Source organism: Rhinolophus hipposideros (assembly GCF_964194185.1).
Source record: "Rhinolophus hipposideros genome assembly, chromosome: 5".
Taxonomy (NCBI): domain Eukaryota; kingdom Metazoa; phylum Chordata; class Mammalia; order Chiroptera; family Rhinolophidae; genus Rhinolophus; species Rhinolophus hipposideros.
In genome coordinates this window covers 39,796,937-39,811,917 of record NC_138051.1, presented here as the reverse complement: position 1 = coordinate 39,811,917, position 14,981 = coordinate 39,796,937, and the positions used below count along the sequence as shown (strand labels likewise).

At 36.1% G+C, this 14,981-nt stretch overlaps 1 protein-coding gene across 5 annotated transcripts in view; it reads right to left on the bottom strand.

The window, feature by feature from the left end:
* Window positions 1-141: 141 nt before the first annotated feature.
* The window catches only part of TMEM62 (transmembrane protein 62), a 30,556-nt gene continuing 15,716 nt past the window's right edge, over window positions 142-14,981 (bottom strand). For all 5 annotated transcript variants that reach the window (XM_081049157.1, XM_081049158.1, XM_081049160.1 and 2 more), the window contains 6 exons: window positions 14,257-14,416; window positions 10,309-10,422; window positions 7,684-7,768; window positions 5,262-5,366; window positions 3,311-3,429; window positions 142-931 (listed from right to left, as the gene is read on the bottom strand). In XM_081049157.1, coding sequence (XP_080905283.1) covers window positions 605-931; window positions 3,311-3,429; window positions 5,262-5,366; window positions 7,684-7,768; window positions 10,309-10,422; window positions 14,257-14,416 — 910 coding nt within the window. In that variant the 3' untranslated portion in view covers window positions 142-604. The remainder of the gene's footprint in view (window positions 932-3,310; window positions 3,430-5,261; window positions 5,367-7,683; window positions 7,769-10,308; window positions 10,423-14,256; window positions 14,417-14,981) is intronic.

Below are 14,981 nucleotides of genomic sequence, written 5' to 3'. Positions count from 1 at the left end.
GCCCCGCCCCGGCGGCCCAGCCACGCCCCCTCTTCCCCAGAGGCCGGGGCACGCCTGACCCCTCCCCCCGCCCCCGCCCTCCTCCCCCTGGCCCAAGGCCTGGCCGCACACGCAAGGACCGGTCCGCGTTATTTCTTATTTATCATTCATCATTCATTTATTTGATTGGTTGAAAACACCCCCGACTAAGGAAGCAGAAAAAAGCTCAAGGGTAGTCAGGGTCAGGCTCAAGTTCACACTGGTTCCCTTTCCCTAAAGTGGCACCCTTGACAGCTAGGTACTGTGCTAGGTACTTTACATGAGGTAAACCTACAAACACAGGGCCGCAGATGCGCCCCTACACATCCAGGCCCTCCTGTAGATCTAGATACAGGCTTTCTCTTCTCAAAAGTAAATCAATCCTTTGCTTTCTTGAGGAAGGAAGGAATCATGGCATTATTTAGAGACTTTTCTGCACTGCATTCTGCAGGAATGAAGAGTGGGTAATTTCCCCAACTCCCGGGCGTCCAAGGAACAGCAGCTCCCCGAAGCGTGCCCACCAATACTGGCTTTCCACCTGCTGCTGGGGCAGAGGCCTACAGAGGTGGATGGTGAGACATGGCTTTCAGGAGCTCAAGTGGCTTTTTAACTGCACTGTGAAGGTTCCAAGCTTGTCGGAGTTCCGTGTCCACACACAATGAATGAGAACAGGTGTCAGCAATGTCAACCAGGTCCTTAAAGGGGAGAAGAAAAACGCTAGAGTTCCAAATGTCATATGAAGAAAGTAGCAGGAATAAATCTGCCAGATGTACAGCAGTAACATGAGAAGGTGAACAGGTATAATTTTCAAGCGTTTTCCTTGACGAAGATGAGACCTAAAGTTGTGACCAAAGCACCGCTGCAGCAAGCTCCAACACAGGTAAGCCATCAAAGGTATGTTAAAAAACGCCAACTGGAAAGAAGAACAGAACAGAACCATTAGCAGAACAGAACCATCAGAACAGAACCAACCAGCAAGTCTTCCAAGGGGTCAGGGTAGGGTCTAATACATTATTGGTGGCTCCTAAGAATATGTTGCTTTCTGTCTTGAGGGTTACCTCTGATTCTGATTCATTATGCTTTGATCACATTTGGTTATAACACTAAAAACAGTTGACTTGTAGTCAGTTATGTATCTGCCTGTATCCTTTTCTTCATCGTAAAGGCAGGTGCCCTTGATAATGTTTAAGGTGGAAATGAATTGATGTGTGTATACACATTCACATTCTCTTTTTTTTTTTTTGGCAGAGTGAGGGGGTCTTGGGTATCAATATTTCTTTTTCTTTGCATTTTTCTTTGAAGTAACATGATGAGTACTGGAATATAGATTAGAAGATTTAAGTTATAATCCAAGTTTAACTGCTGTATCATTCATTCATCACCCATTAGGTGGCAGGCACTGCTATGCTCTAGGCCTGGGACATACTGGTGAACAAGTCAGAAAAGATGTATCATAGTGTTTACAGTCTAACAGAGAGAAGAAAAACCAAATAAATAAATAAATAAATAAAATAAACAGGAAAGATAATTACAGACTATGAGAAATTCGATGAAGGAAATAACTGGGTCATGAGAAGGCAACTGGGAAATGGGCTCCCTGAGGCCCGAAGGACAGGCCTGAGTCAGTGGAAAGAAGTGCATTCCAGACAGAAGAATCAAGTGAAATGCCAGAGGTGGGAGAGGTCTTGGCCTATTTAAGGCCAATGGGCCTGGAACATGATGAGCCAAGTGGAAATTGGGACAGTCAGCAGGACCAAGATCATATCACTGCTCTGTTTAAAGGGTTTTAAGCTGAGAAGTGAGCTGATTAAGGTTTTGAAAGGACCACAGTGGATGGTCTGTGGTAAACTGACAGTAGGGAGGCAAAAACAGCAGTAGGAAGACCAGTTAGGGGGGTCATGCAGTAACCCAGAAAAGAAATAATTATGATTAAGACTATGGTGGCAGCAACAGGGATGGAGAGAAGCGGTGGATTCAAGATATGTATTGGAGGTAGAGCAAACAAGATATTACTTGCTGATGAACTAGATATAGGGTACAAGGGAAGGAGAAGAACCGAGGATACATCCTGAAGAAACTGGGTGAACTGGGGAGCCATTTATTAAAATTGCAAAAACAATTTTGTGGGTAGAAATTAAAGGTCCTATAAGAGATATACTATGAAGTTGAGATGCCTATTAGATATCTAAAGGAAGATGTGAAATGGTCGGTGGAGATATAGGCACCTGAAGTGCAGAGAAAAGGTCCAGATCAGAGATATAGATTTAGGAGTCATGGGCCTAGATGATACATAAAATCCATTATCAGTGTACTACTTATTCAAATATGAATATAAACCCACCTTTGGTTTGGCTCAGGTTTTACTTGGTGTAAGATTGCTCCTGAGAGACAACCTCCATTTACATAATAGAAAAATTGAACTGGATCTAGGACATATGTACATATGAAATACTGCTATACAGAGAATGTTCTGGCCTATAGTCAGTGTGTGCAGAGGTCTTCTCTATTTGTTTATCTCTAATTCTGCTGATCATGTTTTACTGCCCTGTTATGAGGCTATGCACTCATTTTGAATAATGTTTTTGGATCTCTTCTAAAACTTCAGATCATCACCTCCAGATTTTGGTCCATTGGGCCTACTAGGTGAGTAAAATAAATAGGTAAATAAAATAAAACAAAAAGGTAAATACCTTTCAAACTATTTAGAGATTTGCTACAGGTCAGGATTTTGTTGGTGTGTTTGTTTGTTTTAAAGGCATCTCAATCCAAATGTAAACATATATATCAGTGTTTCATAAAGAAGTGTACTTATAAGACATTACTAGAAAGCCCAGGTCTGGTTTTGCCCAGGGCAGCTCTCACTGGATAGCTAACCCACTTTTTGTGTATGTCTATTTTTCCTTTCCTCCCTCTGAACTATTTTCCTTCTTCATTATCATAATCAATTTTGCCCGAAAGTCTACCATTTATTCTATCATGAGTCCCTTATTTCATTTTTTTGTCAATGAAAAGCTCAGTTAAACAAACAACAAAATCCAAAATCACTTTCACCTTTCATAAACCCCGCCTGCCAAAAATATATTTTAGATGTTTTAACGACAACAGTGGAAGAAAGAGCTTAGGAAGCACTCAGCAGGCAAACAAAACACCAGCTATTAAAGTCTTCCCTGCCAGTAAATTAGGAAACATGATTTATGATGTTCAATTTGGTATTTGGGATTTAATGCGTATGTGTTATACAATTAGTCCAACAAAGCTAAGGTGTTCTTAAATTGCATTTCTGACTTCTTACCTGGAGAATTCCAACCATAAATGTTACACTGCCTTGTAGGAAATGCCCATCAACAAAAATCCCAAAGGAAAAGCAGCAACCTATTTTGCCCTTAGTAATTTCACCAATAAACCATGGTCCTAAAGAGGCAATGGAAAAGAAATAAGAAGATTAAATAACTATGACTCTGTAATACAACTATTACATCACAAGATGCATTTACAGGAATAACAAAGAAATATGAGACCATTCATCTATAAGCATTTTATTTGCATAGCTTTTCTTCTTTGCTAATCTCCATGTTGCACCCAGTGTCCTAGCTAACCAGCTATTTGCTCCTCTGCTCCATATTTCTCTGATTATAAAATTATCTGAGTACATGCTGTACCTGGAATAGATATATGTAGCTTGTAGGTTCCAAAAACATACTGGAGTACATTCACAAAGATTAAGAGATTCTGTTGCAATAACTTCAATACAATGCATTAACATTTCCTTTAAGAAGCAAAGAGATATTCCTCAGAAATTAATTTTCCAGATAACTGAGATTTACTCCTTTAAGCTATAAAACTTCAACCACTTTCATCTTTCTGAAATGCACTTCTCTTCTTGATTAATACTAACGAATGATTCTGGCCTTTTCTTGCTGAACCATAGGTTTTGCTTTGTACGTCAACTACATACTCAGGGTGAACATGTGTAGAGTTTAAGTTGCTTCTTTATTTTAATTTTTCATCTGTAATGCCAGAATGACTTCTCTACTGCCTACTATTATTTACTGCCCCTTCTCAGTATCCAAGTTTCTGGAACTACTATATTGTTAAGGATGATTAAGGGACAGTCAGACTTTCTTTTCCAAAATGCAAATACCATAATTTCCTGGTCAGAGTAGAGTTCCCGCTTTAAAAAGTCATACATAATTTTCTCAGATATGTATCATGTAAACTCCATTAGGTACAAATTAGCCTTAAAAAAGTGTTTTCCCTTCAAGTTTCAATTTTTAAAAGAGGAGCAACTTCTCCCCTCTTAATGTTTTCTTTTACAGCCAGCAACCAAATCACTTGCTTTGCCTCCTAGTGTAAGACAAGTGTCTAAAACAGCTTCAACCTATCTTCCAACAAGAAAACTGGCCTCCATGGGGTATCTGTCACAGCTTGTTATACATTATTGTAAAATGTCATATTTCTTTTTTTCACTACTTTGTGTTCTCTGGTTAGAGTTACTAATGAGCAAAGAAAAGTACAAAGGTGGAATAAAAGTATGAAACAAAAACTACACAACAAATAGCCTGACTTTTATTCCCTAAGGTACATTAGTAAAAACCTTTAAAAAGAGACCCACCGTGCTTTCTGCTTCCATAAGTGGCTAAGTGACTTTGTAAGTATTGGGTATAATAATTAATATAACAGCAGAGCTCAGATATGCCTACATGCACTGCTCATCACAATTTCTCTCTTTTCTCAGCTGAGTTTTCAGGAGCCACGCATTAGTAAATTATTCACTGAACGACATACTCAGTAGGCACTGTGCTTAGTACTGAACATTGAGGTGAACCAAACAGATAGGACATCAATGGATATGCTAATGAGGGGAGAGGTGATAAACACAGAAGGTAATCATTAATTGTGATAAAGTAATGAAGGAAATAAAAAGCATGATGAAATGGAGGGCAAAACTTTAAGGTAGCCAAAGAAGGCTGTCTGAGGAGATGGCAATTAAACTGAACTTGTATCTTCTGTTAGATTTCCACGCAAATTCTGCAATGGTCTTCTCAGCACCCGTAAGTTAACTAAATGTCCTTTAAACATGGTAGGAAAGAACTTTATTTCCTAAGAGCATATCCCAGGAAATGATTTATGAAGGAACCATGTGCCGTTTGTTATGCTCTCCAGAGCCTAAATGATTCTATTGTCAAAATTCTCAATATATTCTATGGCAGAATTCACAATCTCAGATTTCCTAATGGACTTACCCAGCACTGTATACAGAGTCAGCAACAACACAGAATAGTAGAAGATATTTATTTTGCTCAAGACATGAAGGGAAAATGAGGTCAAATTAATAAATCCTGGAGGTCCTAAAGAGAATATATATTGAAAAATCCAGTAAACACACACAAAGTTCAATTTCTTTATAATATTTTCTAGAAGACTTCCCTGGCTATCTACTATATATAGTCAACAAATAGTTTGTTATATGGTAACTATACAGATGACAGCACTTTAAATTCATAGGTTAGCAGGAATACTGATAAGCCGATTTACTTAGAATTGCAGAGGGTAGGAAGTGAATTTCACACAAAGCCTGATAACGCATGATTTTTCTCATTTTGTGTGTTACATGCTTGCTATTCATTCCTCTCTCCGCTTCTTTCTTGTTCTAGCCTGCTACTTCTCAAAGTATTAATCTGTATATCCACCTATAACATTTATTATTCATTTCAATTAAACAACCTTTAGCCTTAGAGGAAGCTATGCTTTAAACTTTAAGCAATGATTCTCTACTTTGGCTGCACAGTAGAATAACCTGAGGGAACTTTTAGAAAATACTCATGCCCAGGTCTCACCCTCCAGAGATTCTGATGTAACTGGCCGGAGGAGGCCGGGAGCTTAGGCAGCAACCCAAGTGATTAAGCCACCAGGACTGAGAAATACTGCTTTAGGGCCATGCTTCTCAGACTTAACTGCGCATTGGAACCATCTGGGGAACTTAAAAAATCCTGAAGATAAGGTCCTACCCCTATATATTCTGATGTAATATTATTAGTGCTGTGTAGACACTGAGATTTTAAAAGTTCCCCAGAGGATGGTAAGGTGTCATCAAAGTTGAGAAGTGTTGTTTAAAGAAAAGAACTGACCTGCGGGTGGAAGAAGGGTTTGGAGTCTCTCCTTTCTCTCTTATTAGCCATGAGACTATGAGACGATATAACCTCCCCAGTCCTTAGTGTTCTAATCTTTAAAATGGAGACAATAATACCTACCTCACAGGATTGTTGCAAAAAATTACGTGAGATAATACAGTAACAATATGTTGTAAATTTAAGTAACTACACAAAGACATTGGTATCACTACATGAGGCTGGGACCCTCCCTCAAACATTTATTTATTTACATTATGAGCAGGAAAATATGTGTTCAATAATGTTTCTTGAACTTTTTCATAGAAGTTTTATATATATATGCAGGAAAACATTCAGTAGGATGTGTATACTACCTATTCAGTTAACCATTCTATTGTTTAATCATTACTATAGTACTTCCCTCCCCCATAATCAGTCCCTGATCCCAGACATTTCACCCAAGCCAGGAAGGGATAAGGAAAATTTAATTCAATATGAATTATATTAACGTTTGCTCTGAAAGACGCATTAGAGCTGATTGTCCAGCTAGGTATTATTTTGGGGGAAACACGGTATGTATCAAACATCAAAACGGACTATAGGGATTCAGAGAAGCAACAGCTCATTATGACCTGGAATGGTTACAGAAAATAGTACAGAAAAAGAGGGTTTGAGGAGGGTTTCAGGTGAACCCGAAAGGAGGCTAAAATTTAGATAAGTTTAGAAAAGTAATTTAAATAAGATAATAGCCTGGGAAAAAGCACAGAAACAGAAATGAGCATGGTATGTGTAGGGAACAGTGAAAAATTATCTAGGCTGAAATACAGGTAACTGGTTGAAAACATGGCTAGTTACCATGTTTCCCCAAAAATAAGACCTCGCCAGACCATCAGCTCTAATGTGTCTTTTGGAGCAAAAATTAATATAAGACCTGGTCTTATGTTATAGTAAAATAAGACCGGATCTTATATTAATTTTTGTTCCAAAAGACGCATTAGAGCTGATGGTCCCGCTAGGTCTTATTTTTGAGGAAAAGTAGTAGATAAAACCGATTGTGGAAGATCTTTAATGTCTGGCAGAAATGCTTGGTCATTTTGAGCTATATTGTGATCCCCCCCCCCCCCCGCCCATTTTGGTTGAGCCTAATTTTACTGCCAGGTAGCAGCAGAAAATTGAGGGTTTTTGTTGTGGTGGTGGTTTTGTTTTTTATTAAAGTTTATTGGGGTGACAATTGTTAGTAAAGTTACATAGGTTTCAAGTGTACAATCCTGTAAAATATTATCTATATATCATGTTGCGTGTTCACCACCCAGAGTCAGTTCTCCTTCTGTCACCATATATTTGATCGCTTTTACCCTCAGTTTTTTTTCCATTTGTTTCTTTGGGGTTTTTTTGTTTTAAGGTAAGAGTACTGTGGAAAAGGTATGATCGTTTGAAGGATTCATCTCACAGAGCTCAGGCAAAGACAATGTATATTTATCAATTGGTGGTAGTGAGGACATTATGTGATAGTTTAAAATAAACTATTCTAAGCATAAAAGGAACCATGTCTAACCTTTGAGCTTTAGACATCCTTGATGCCTAAAAGTAATGAGGATGGAAAGCTGGATCAGCACAGTCATCACAAAAAGGACTCGGGCCTGCAGAGAAATAGATGGTAATGTGAAACAGATACATGGATACAGCTTCAGCTTCAATTAAAGTTTTTAAAATGGCCTCCTTAACAAAAATGGAAATGACACCATTAGCAGAAATGACTATAGGAGAAAAATACATGGTCAAAGAAAATCAAACATCTGATCCACCAAAAAAGAAAATTATAAGTTGTTTCAGCATTACTCTTTCAGAATTTGGATACTTAGACAAAAGTTAAAACTAAGTAATTTTATATAGTTATATAAAATGATCACGTTAAAATAGTCTACTTTCATTGTACTAAAAGCATAATTTGTTTTGTTTTATATAAAGTGGTATAAGAGTAAAGAAAAACAACACATTAAAGCTGAGTGAACAGAGACTGCATTTTCTTTTGTTTTCTCCATCAAGAAGTCATTCACTTGGTGATTAACTACCAGTAAAGAGACATGTAATCTAGGTCCTTGTTTCTCCAAGTACTGTGTTTCCCCGAAAATAAGACCGGCTCTTATATTAATTTTTGCTCCAAAAGATGCATTAGGGCTTATGTTCAGGGGATGTCATCCTGAAAAATCATGCTAGGGCTTGTTTTCCGGTTACGTCTTATTTTCGGGAAAACACAGTATGGTCCCCAGATCATCACTGGAATCACCTTGAGCCTGTTAGGAATGCAAAATCTCAGGTCCCACCTCAGCCCTACTGAATTAGAATCTGCCTTGCACTAATATTCCCAGGTAATTCATAAGAACATCAAAGTTTCCAAACCCTGATCTAAGTGACTATTAAAAATCTTCAAAAGAAAAATAAATGACAGAAAAAATTGTAAAATTGAGATACAAATGTCCGTTAGTCATGTTTTTAAAAAACTCAATAACACAAGTAATAAAAGCAAGTTAAATAATAATCAATGCACATTTTAATTTCACCTCTCAGGGATAGCTTTAGTGTATATACTCACATAAAGCGTATGTATATACTAAAGCCATCCCTGAGAGGTGAAATTAGAGGAGGTTTAAATTATTTTTACATTGTAGTGTATATTATCTTTTGTATATTTTACTTATACCCATGATAGGTGAGATCTGAGGGAAATAGACTATAAATTGTCACAGCTTCTCTGGAAGATAATTTGACAATGTATACTAAAAACTGAGGGTTGCTAGATATGGGGGGAAGTGGGAAAGTGAGGGGATTAGAAAACAGTCAGTAACCACAAGATGGCCACAGGGTTTTGAAAATTAATTTGGGGAATGTAATCAATAATGTTGTAAAGATTTTGTAGGGTATCCGATGGACACTTGTCCCATTAGGGAGACCACCTCAGGGATGATGTAGATGCCTGATCATTGCACTGTACACCTGAAGCTGAAGCTGAACAATAATGAATGCCAACTATAATTTTATATATATGTATATATACATATATATGTATATGTATATGTATGTATATACTTACAAGAAGCAGAGTACAGCATTAGGAATAGAGACAGTAGAAATGTAATGGCTCTGTGCGATGTCAGAGGGATAGTGGATGGGGCGAGAGGGGTTCACACAGTGTGAGGGATATAAATGATAAACGTCTAAGTATTTAAAAAAAAGAGTGAATCATATTTTAAAAAAACTTAAAAAAACAAAAAACTCATTTGTTCAAGAAATATTGATTATGGGCCTACTCTGTGTTAGGTATACCATACAAAGATCCCTGCCCTCATGGGGCTTATGTTTTACTGACAGAAACAATTAATATAATAAATAATAAGTAATTTGTGCAATTATATTTATTAAGTGAAATATATAATGTGTGTACTGTTTCATTCAGCAATTCACTTCTAGGAATATATCCCCCCCAAAACTAATATATGTAAAAACTTAGTCTACAAGCAGTATTTATATAGTAGAGGAAAAAACTGGAAACAAATGTCCAACAATAGGGAAGTGGTTAAGTATATCTATGACAATATAATGCAGCCAATAAACATCATGTCATAAAATAATATAAACTGATGTGAGACAATAGTTAAAACAAATTCCTCAGTGGAAAAAAATCAGATAACAAAAGAGAATTAAAAGTATATTTACCACTTTATATTAAAAACTCATATACAAATGTATGTAAGAAAAATAAATATAGAGTATCATAATCACAAATACAATGGTTACAATAGGTAATGCGATAAAAGAATTATGTGGGACTGATGTCATTTTATTTCTAAAATTTCCAAGTTTTTCATATTTAGCACTATTATTTATGTAGAAAGAAACAATATTTTTAAAAGACCCTTAATCCAACTTAGCACAGTTCCTATAATTATCTCAGTTATCCTGGTTTTATGGTATTAGTTAGAACTAGGTCCAAAATAGGTATTACTTGTCCATGATTTTGCTTCTTTTAATTCAAATCAACGTAAAAGGATTTTATTCTTCTAGATGAATAACTAAACTTTTCATTTTATAAGGGTCAGCATTCTCATCACATGATTATTTATGACTCTGGACCTACCAAACCTAGTAAAAACACTCATAACTTTTAGTTGAATTTACTTACCACCATGCAGTGGTCAGTAAGAAGAATAAATGATGCCAGAGGGTCAAATCGGAGATGAATATCCTCTTGAAGAGAAAATATGTGGTGAACACTCTTACGTCTTCCAGCAGAATCCTAGTTAAAAGCATAAGAGAAGTAACTCTCATGATATTTTTTCATTTACTTTTAATTCTTCCCTTAAGCACCTTAAATAGAACTTCTTTAAAACCTTATAATTCTAGATTTAAATTGGAAATATCACCATGTACTTTCTCTTAAAAAAAAATCTGTATTTCCCTATGTTCAATGTAAAGGTGTAAAAGCAACAAACCAACATCAATGAATTAGATAGTGCTGACTGTGGCCTTAAAATACCATTTTTCACTACAAGGAACCAGTGCTTTTTAGAGAAATGGCTGATTCCAGTTCTTGAATAAGAAGTACACAAGAAGGGCTTGGAATATCTTGTCATACCAGAAAGCAAGAAAACTAACGATGGATTGTATCAAAGGACTTAGTGGCCAACTTGGAGAGGCTCCCACTAGCCAAAGATGGAACAATTTAAGCATCCAAAAGAATAAGTGCAAAAAAAAAAAAAAAGAGTAAGTGCAATGGATTGAAACCTACCAAATGTTTTCTTAAATGTTGAATTCATAATGACATTAAAAATAAAAGACTCATTTGGTTACCTTGGGCAGATGCTAGAAAAGCAACTCATTATTCTGAAAACTGGTTTAGAAAGTGGAGGGTGGGGGAAGAACTAAGAATTTATCTTGTCTTTCCTGTATGAACTCTATATCGGGGTACCAAATAGATGAGGGGAATGTTTTTTTTATAGGACTATTCTAATTAATACTCCTATAATAAGGAGTGACAATTTGAATGTTACCTTTTTATAACTCTGATGAAATAATGGATTTAGGCAAAAATCATCAATAGCTGCGAGAAATCCTTCAATGAAAAGCTGATTGGGTCCTTCACAATGAACGGAGGGATTATCCAGCAGTGTGCTAGAGCTGACTTGACTTGTTCACAGGGGCCAATTGGTACATTTTCAGGAATTTTGCAGGCTGGTTGATGTTGTGTTGGTAGTTTAAAACCAGCTGTGGTAGGAGTATTTATATTATGAAAATTGGTATAAATCAGGGAAACACTCCAAAGCCAGATCCCCCTCCTCAAACCTTCCCCAAGCTGATTGTTAAATGTTTACCAGCACACCATTGGATAAGGTTAACAATACTGGAATACATTGATCAATCTTAACATTACTAAAAGAGAGACAATCAGATATTACAGTCTTCTAAGGAAAGCATAAAACACCAAATGAAGTATTCTTGCTGAAAAAAACAAACAGACTCAAATCAAACAGCAAAAATCCAGAATATAGGAAACTCTTCAAGATGGAAGATCCAGTTTCCAAAGAAAATAAATTGTAAGGGAAAAAAAAACAATAGGGATGGGAGGGAATCTACAAATTAAAAGAGACTGAAGAGACAAATTCGCTAAATGCAATATTTGAGCCTTGTTTGGATTTTGATTTGAACCAGCCAAATGCAATATATATGTATCACACATACATACATATATGACAAATTGGGAAAATTGAACACTACCTCAATAGTTTGATATTAAGGCATTACTGTTAATTTTTCAGGTGTGATATGGTATTATGATTACATTTTTTAAAAGTGTTTATCTTTCAGTGATTCATATGACATATTTACATATAAAATGACATCATGGTGCAGGGAGAAGTGGATGGCGTATAGATGAAACAAACTGGTCAAGAGTTGATAACTGTTGAAGTTGGCTAACAGATAATAGGAATCCATTATAGTATTGTCTACTTCACATATTTAAAAAATTTCCCATCATAAAAAAGTTTATAGTGAAAAGAACTCCTACTGGTGTTTATCAAACTTTGATTGCTCAAAATGTTCTTATTTTAAATAATAAATTCTTGTTTTAAAGCAGAGATTTTAATTTTCAGATATAGAAATTTCTAGTATCTCTAAATTGGCAAAGTAGACACAATGTCTAAAGTACTGGTTCTCAAACATTGTACATCAGAATCACCTGGAGAGACTGTTAAAATAGATTGCTGGGTCCCATCTCCAAAGTTTCTGGTTCATAGGTTTGAGATGGGACCTGGGAGGTTGCATTTCTAACCAGTACCCAGATGATGTGGATGCTACAAGTTCAGGAACCAAACTGGAAATTGATCTAAAGGTTGCCGCTGTGCTGCCTGAAACCTATAGATAATTTAATAAATGTAGTGGGTAGGTAAAATACAAGATAATAAATTGATGTCGCCTCTCACAGATTTTTTTTCTCAAACTTATTTATATAGTATACTGTATTTAAAAGGACAGAACTTTCCCACTGATGAATGAGGAGACCAGGTACCCTATTTAATAGTCAGTAGATTTTTAAAAGTTATACACATACAAACAGTAAAGAAATCATTGGTTGCCTGGAAATGAGAGTGGAAAGGAGGCAGTTACAAAACAGCACAAGAAAAGTTTTGAGGGTGATGTATTGTATTGATTGCAGTAATGATTTCAAGGATGTATATGTATGCCCAAACTCACCAAATTGTACTCTTTAAATATGTAGAGTGTTTTGTATGCAAATTATACTTCAATAATGTTGCAAGAAATGTTAAACATATAAAAAGGATATGTGTTTCACATTTTTATTAAGGATTCAACTAAGCAGCCGGAAATGTCTCAAGGAATGTGAATATGATTTTTTCCTCATAAAACTACAGACGCTGGGGTTCTGAAGCAATCCAAGGATTTGGGAGTTCCCCATTCCTAAAGTGAGCTGATCTCTTAGAGTTGCTCCTACTTCTTCTCCATGACTATAAAGAGGGAATATTCTACGTAGGTGTACTTGTACCTCAAGCCTTTTTTAAATGACCAACTTCTAACATGAAGGACATTAAGAGTTCATCCCCAGCCGCCCCTCCTTCCACATCCTCCCTGTGTGTCTCTTCTTCCTCCTAAGCAGGACACTGCAAAGATGGCTGGCATTGTAAAGTGCCTTCTCTTGTTTCCTCATTAATTGGGGATAAAACTACCCACCATATAGGATTGTTATGTGGATTAAGTAAAAAATGTAAGTGTCTGGCATTTCCTTATGGGGAGTTAGTAATCAGCTCCTTCCTGCTCAAAATCCTTCTCTGACCAAAAAAAACAAAAAAAGATAATGAAAATAATTTCATGTGTTTCCTGAAGGATTACTTCATGTTTCAAAATGACTTAATAGAAGATTAAATAGTTAAAAACTGTCATCAAATCATAAAGTGGTAGAAATTAACAGATTTTTATTTTTTTTTAGAAACTCATTTCTGAGCACAGTCTATCTCCTAAGAGTTTCATAATGTTGATGAAACTGCTCTATTTTGGTAACGGTGATCACTTTCTACTCTGGCAGGTGTTAGTGAATTAAATGCCCCCTAGGTTGAATCAGAATATGGCCAGGCAAACTGTTAACTGCATATGCTATGAATGCATACTCCTCAAATAAAAAAAATCCTTTGATACTTTGCAAATTCTCAGTCCTAGAGCTTTCAAAATAGTGACACAATTTTCCCATAGTTGGAGACATCAATCAGAGGCATGGATACATAAATACACGTTTTCTGACTTACTCTATTATCTTTTCGTATATCAGGGAATTTTCTCCCATTATTCAAAAGTTGGAAGAAAACAAATGAATGATTCCCTGGGGTTAAAAAGCGGGGAATGTGGCCAGTAGCCACACACTCCTCTTTTCCTCTGCCAGATTTTTGTCTAATAGTAGCATTTCTTCTGAGTGCCCATTTTCAGAACATACTAAATCCAATGTATCCAAATTTTTTATTAAACTTAGTTTCATCTTTACCCATTAACTGAAAAACAAATCAGAGTTCAGTGTAGTTACAACCTAATCATTTATATAGCAAATTAAAAATTACTAACTTACCTGGACAATTACTTCTATGTTATGTGTCCTATTATTGTAGTTTCTTGGGTTCCACCTCAGTGTGAAAATAGGACCAGACAAATGAATAGCTTGCCCTAAATGAACTCCATCAATCTTAACTGTGACAGAAGTAATGGAGGATAACGAAAAGGCCAAGACTCTAAAATGAGAGAATATATAAAACACATGGTTTTAGGTATCTGCCATTGTTTTTATAAAGGAGAATGACCCTATAATAACCCGAAAAGATATAAATATAGGCAAAACCATTACATTATAATGTAGGGACCATTGTTCATATGATGTGGTTTCTTTGTGAATGGTGGCTTTTGGAGTTGTATAATTCAGCAAACCTGAATTGGTGAGAAATTAGGAACTCTTCCTTTACTTTTTAGAAAAGAAAATCAATTTTCTTTTGACAAATCAAATTGGAATAGATCCAAAGTTCTTTCTGAAGAAACTCCTGAAGTCCTGGTTTTTCTCATAGGCAGAGAATATAGGTTAGACATCTCACTTTGTTAATTTAATGTCAAGCCTACCATGTACTCATTTGGTTCCCATCCACTCATTTGGTTCTTCTATCTATCCAGAAGAAGGAATGTCACAAACAAGGCTAAGTTTACCAGGCCCCAGAGATTATAAAACCTAAATCTGATATCCAGCTCCTACTAAAAAAACTGACTGAACGAGGTATGTTTCACTTTACTAGTGATCAAAAGAGTATA